At 32.1% G+C, this 4,191-nt stretch overlaps 1 protein-coding gene and 1 long non-coding RNA gene across 2 annotated transcripts in view; both read left to right on the forward strand.

The window, feature by feature from the left end:
- Positions 1-1,331, forward strand: part of LOC107475471 (uncharacterized) — a 2,008-nt gene extending 677 nt beyond the window's left edge. The window contains exon 3 of the long non-coding RNA XR_001589519.3: positions 999-1,331. This is a non-coding gene — a long non-coding RNA (uncharacterized LOC107475471). The remainder of the gene's footprint in view (positions 1-998) is intronic.
- Positions 1,332-2,246: 915 nt separating this feature from the next.
- Positions 2,247-3,465, forward strand: LOC107475632 (protein ALP1-like). Its single transcript, XM_052257930.1, has 4 exons — positions 2,247-2,591; positions 2,691-2,916; positions 3,011-3,102; positions 3,313-3,465. The coding sequence occupies exons 1-4, from the start codon at positions 2,247-2,249 to the stop codon at positions 3,463-3,465; spliced, it is 816 nt and encodes a 271-aa protein (XP_052113890.1).
- The last annotated feature ends 726 nt before the right edge of the window (positions 3,466-4,191 follow it).

Below are 4,191 nucleotides of genomic sequence, written 5' to 3' on the forward strand. Positions count from 1 at the left end.
TTGATAAAAAATATTAATTTAAAATATTAGTTAATATTAGTTAAAAATAGTAACCGTGTAATATTTTTCATGTTTTGTTCAATATTATAATTCATATTAGTGTTCTAGTAATAACAGAGTAATAGATTAATATAATAAGCATATCACAAAATAAAGATCATAAGGTCTTCCTTTTTATTTATGATTTTTGATAATATTATACAATCAACTTATCAAAGTAACTAAGTCCAATGTTAGAGGAGGCTCTTATCCAATTCAGTTTTATGCTCTGATTGTCACAAAAACTACATCATTATAATTTATTATTGGATAAATACACAAGGTCTTTTAAATTTGATGGAGTGGTCCAAATATGAAAGAAAAGGATTCACTAGTGATTATGAACTCTATGTACATTATGATTAATAATGCTATGAAAAGTGGGTGTGTGAAAAACAAGTAGAAATTGCCAAAAGTTTTATCTCTTGAGTGTTGCTGTACATTTAAATAATTTAAAATGAATCTTAATTAACTTAGTTTAATGAAAGATTGGTGGTGGAAAATTTATGATAAATGGATGATATTTTACATGGTAGATATTAAAGTGGTGATAAGATAAAATTTACTTCTTCTAATTTATTTGTAGTGGTAAAAAGCTAATCATGTATTGGTCAAAAAGTAATTGTTAGATTCTTATACCTGAGAGTGCAACTAAATCAGTAGTGTTGAGTCCCTGAACAGCAAAGAGTGCTTGAAGTTGATCCAAGGTCATTAAAGGACTTGGAAGGTTTTGTGCTAAGGTTATTTTTGCTTTTAAACTATCTCCTTATGATGATCAACTCCTTATGATGATCAACTCCTTTTGTAGTACTAGCAATTTAATACTATAATATACACTTAGATATAATAACAAAGCCACTGAAAAGAACTTGAATTGGTAAAAAGAAATCCCTATTAGCAATTTAATACTATAGTATACTTGTTTCTAACTTAAGATTACTCACTCAATATGCAAACAGTATTTAACAAGAGGGACAAGTTAGTATGGTGCAGCCATCAAATTAAAGGCAGGGGCCTACTTGAGTAAGGACATCTATGAGCTTTTGATGGCCTTTGAATTGGTCTCGTTTCCCAGCTGCTATATAGTATACATGTTTCTATTTGCTCTCAATTGCTCATAGATAAAATATGTTTCCTCCTTAAAAAGTTTAAGAAATTTTAATTGGATACGTTATATTTAATTTTGTTAAATTTGAATCTATATGTATGTCATAATAATTACCGTTGATAAGTTCTAATTATATTCTTATTGTAGAAAAGCATAGCTTAATTTTTGTGTTATATACTGATATTAGTATACTATAATTATTAATAAACAAAATTTTAAGGAGCTGGGAGTTTCAAATTTAAATTTTAATGTTCATAGAATATGTACACATGTTGCTCAGTTATGACAATGATTTATACATGTTTGATTTCTTAACTTTCTTTTTTATTTGTTACCTTTTTTTATATTGATTTGATTTCTTAATTATATCCTTTTTTATTTCCTTTTTTATCTTCTCAAGAAAGCATCCTTGTGCAACGCATTTTCAACTATTTTTTTACATAATATACAACATGCTTCGTTGGTTAAATTAGTTTTTGGCCAGTTAGATTATTAAGTGCTTTTAATAGCCAAGTCCATTGAATTTTGGTGCTAATCTAATGCATTGAGTAATATATCATGTGATTTACAGTTTTCGTTTATCATTTATGACAGTGAGCTTTGGAATCGAGTTTGGCATTTACAAGTTTGCGATAAGTACCTTATAACAAGGTATTTCTATACTGTGTAACGTGACACCAGAATTTTATATAAAGCTTTAGTTTTATTCTTTTGTTTCACAACAAATGAATTGCTAAAACGTGACCACATATGTTACTTTCTAGTTACATTTATGTTTCATATGTTCACCCTAAACATTATATTTTCATAGATGGATGACAAAAATATCGAGGATGCGAATGTAGAAGACATAACGAATGTCATACCTGACTTAGGATTTCAAGTAGATTAAGTCGCTTCTACTGACCTGTATCATCCTGAACCAATACAAATCTTAACTCGTGTCAGGGAAGAGTTAGAAAAGAGACAACATATTTGTGTCACATCTCTTTCATGTGTTACGGTGCATACTTTGTATTCTTTAGAATTTTTATCACAATATAGGACTAGGCAAATCAGTTACGAAAACTTGGAAAGAGAAAATAGGCGCACACAGTTAATGACACAGTTACTGACGTCTGAAAAATGCCGCGATATCATACGTATGGGCCCGGAAGCGTTTAGGCAGTTATGTCAAAAGTTAAGAGGAACTGGTAGAGTAAAGGATTCAATTCGTTCTACCGTTGTAGAGCAAGTCGCTAAATTCCTACATATTATAGGGCATAATGTGAAAACTAGAACCATGTCTTTCTTCTTCCACCGCTCAGGGGAGACAATTAGTCGTCACTTTCACAATGTCCTACATGCTATTCTGTCGTTAGAGGGAGAGTTCTTCAAGCAACCATCTGGTGAAGATGTTCCTTATGAAATACGTAATAATAGTCGATTCTATCCGTTTTTTAAGGTACTAACTCTTTTATTTTTATTAGTGTCATTTATGAAATTGTGTATGAAATAATTACAAAACTGTTATGTGAATATGTCAATATAATTTTGAAACAAGGACTGCATTGGAGCCATAGATGGAACTCATAGTCGTGTGAAGGTATCAAGGGTGGAAGCCCCTCGTTTTCGGGGAAGAAAAGATCATCCAACACAAAATATTCTAGCTGCCTGTGGGTTTGATATGAAATTCACGTATGTCTTGGCTGGTTGGGAAGGAACTGCCTCTGACTCTAGAATTTTAAAAGATGCTTTAAGTAGGGAACATCCACTTCGAATACCCGAAGGTTTGTGATAGTGTTATTTTTGACTTCGTCTATATAAAGTTAAATTCATAGTCACAGTATACAATACTTTAATTTGTGTATGTAACTGGTGTAGGAAAATATTATCTAGGCGATGCTGGATTTATGCTAAAGCCTGGGATACTGACACCATATAGAGGTGTTCGATATCACTTGAAAGAGTATTCAGTGCGTGAGCCATAAAATCCCAAAGAATTATTCAACCACCGACATTCTTCATTAAGAAATGTAATCGAAAGATGTTTCGGAGTTCTGAAGAAAAGATTCCCAATTATAGCCGGCGACACAGAACCTTATTATTCATTTGAAACTATGCGAGACATTTTTTTGGCATGTTGCATACTGCATAACTATTTAATGGGTGTCGATGTTGATCAGTCTATAATTGATGCGGTTGATCGAGAATTGCTACAAGAACAAAGCATAGATAGATCACAGTCAAATCAACCACGTGATGAGGAATATAGGCATGCATCGTTGTTAAGAGATAACATTGCATTCGAAATGTGGAATGTTTATCAATCATTATAGGTGATTATGTTTCTTGTATGTGAATATGTATATATATGAATGTATAGTTTCCACTCAGAATTGTTTGATTGGATTTTTTTATGGGATTGTTACTGGTTACATAATGCCGAATAAAGGAAATAAAACAGCAGAAGCCAACCAACCTTCGAAAGACAATTTAAGATGGTCTGATGATATGGATGAAGTTTTGCTAAATGCATTAGCAGAGGAAGCATCGAAAGGTAATAGGCACGATGGCTCGTGGACAACTGAAGCATATGCCAATGTTGTGAAGACTTTGAGCATAGCAATAGGTCCTCACATAACAAAGAATCACATAAAGAATAGAATGAAGACATTGAAAGATCATTTTGCTGAGGCATATGACTTATTTCATCACTTAAGTGGATTTGCATGGAATCCTGTAACTAGAAAGTTTGAAGCTGAAGAGGAGGTGTGGCAAGACTTCATTAAGGTATCTTAAACTTTGCTTTTGTTACTTATATAATTGATGAAGTTAGTCACCAAATAATTTCAACACTTGTTTATGCAAGAGAAACCACAAGCAAAAAAATGGAAAAATGCAAATTAAGCATTATGATACTTTGAAGGAGTTGTTCGGAGCTGATAGAGCTACTGGTAAAGGAGCTGCTACGTCACGAGAAAGGATTCAAGAAATTGCTAGAGATCACATTGATTTGAATGACTCATTTGAAAACATTGGATTTTCTGACATAGATGTTAATA

Source organism: Arachis duranensis, chromosome 2, assembly GCF_000817695.3.
Source record: "Arachis duranensis cultivar V14167 chromosome 2, aradu.V14167.gnm2.J7QH, whole genome shotgun sequence".
Taxonomy (NCBI): domain Eukaryota; kingdom Viridiplantae; phylum Streptophyta; class Magnoliopsida; order Fabales; family Fabaceae; genus Arachis; species Arachis duranensis.

Coding starts and splice junctions, on each gene's coding strand:
- LOC107475632 (XM_052257930.1), top strand. CDS start 2,247: ATGACACAGTTACTGACGTCTGAAAAATGCCGCGATATCATACGTATG. Junction 2,592..2,690: donor GATTCTATCCGTTTTTTAAG/GTACTAACTCTT, acceptor TTTTGAAACAAG/GACTGCATTGGAGCCATAGA. Junction 2,917..3,010: donor TCCACTTCGAATACCCGAAG/GTTTGTGATAGT, acceptor TAACTGGTGTAG/GAAAATATTATCTAGGCGAT.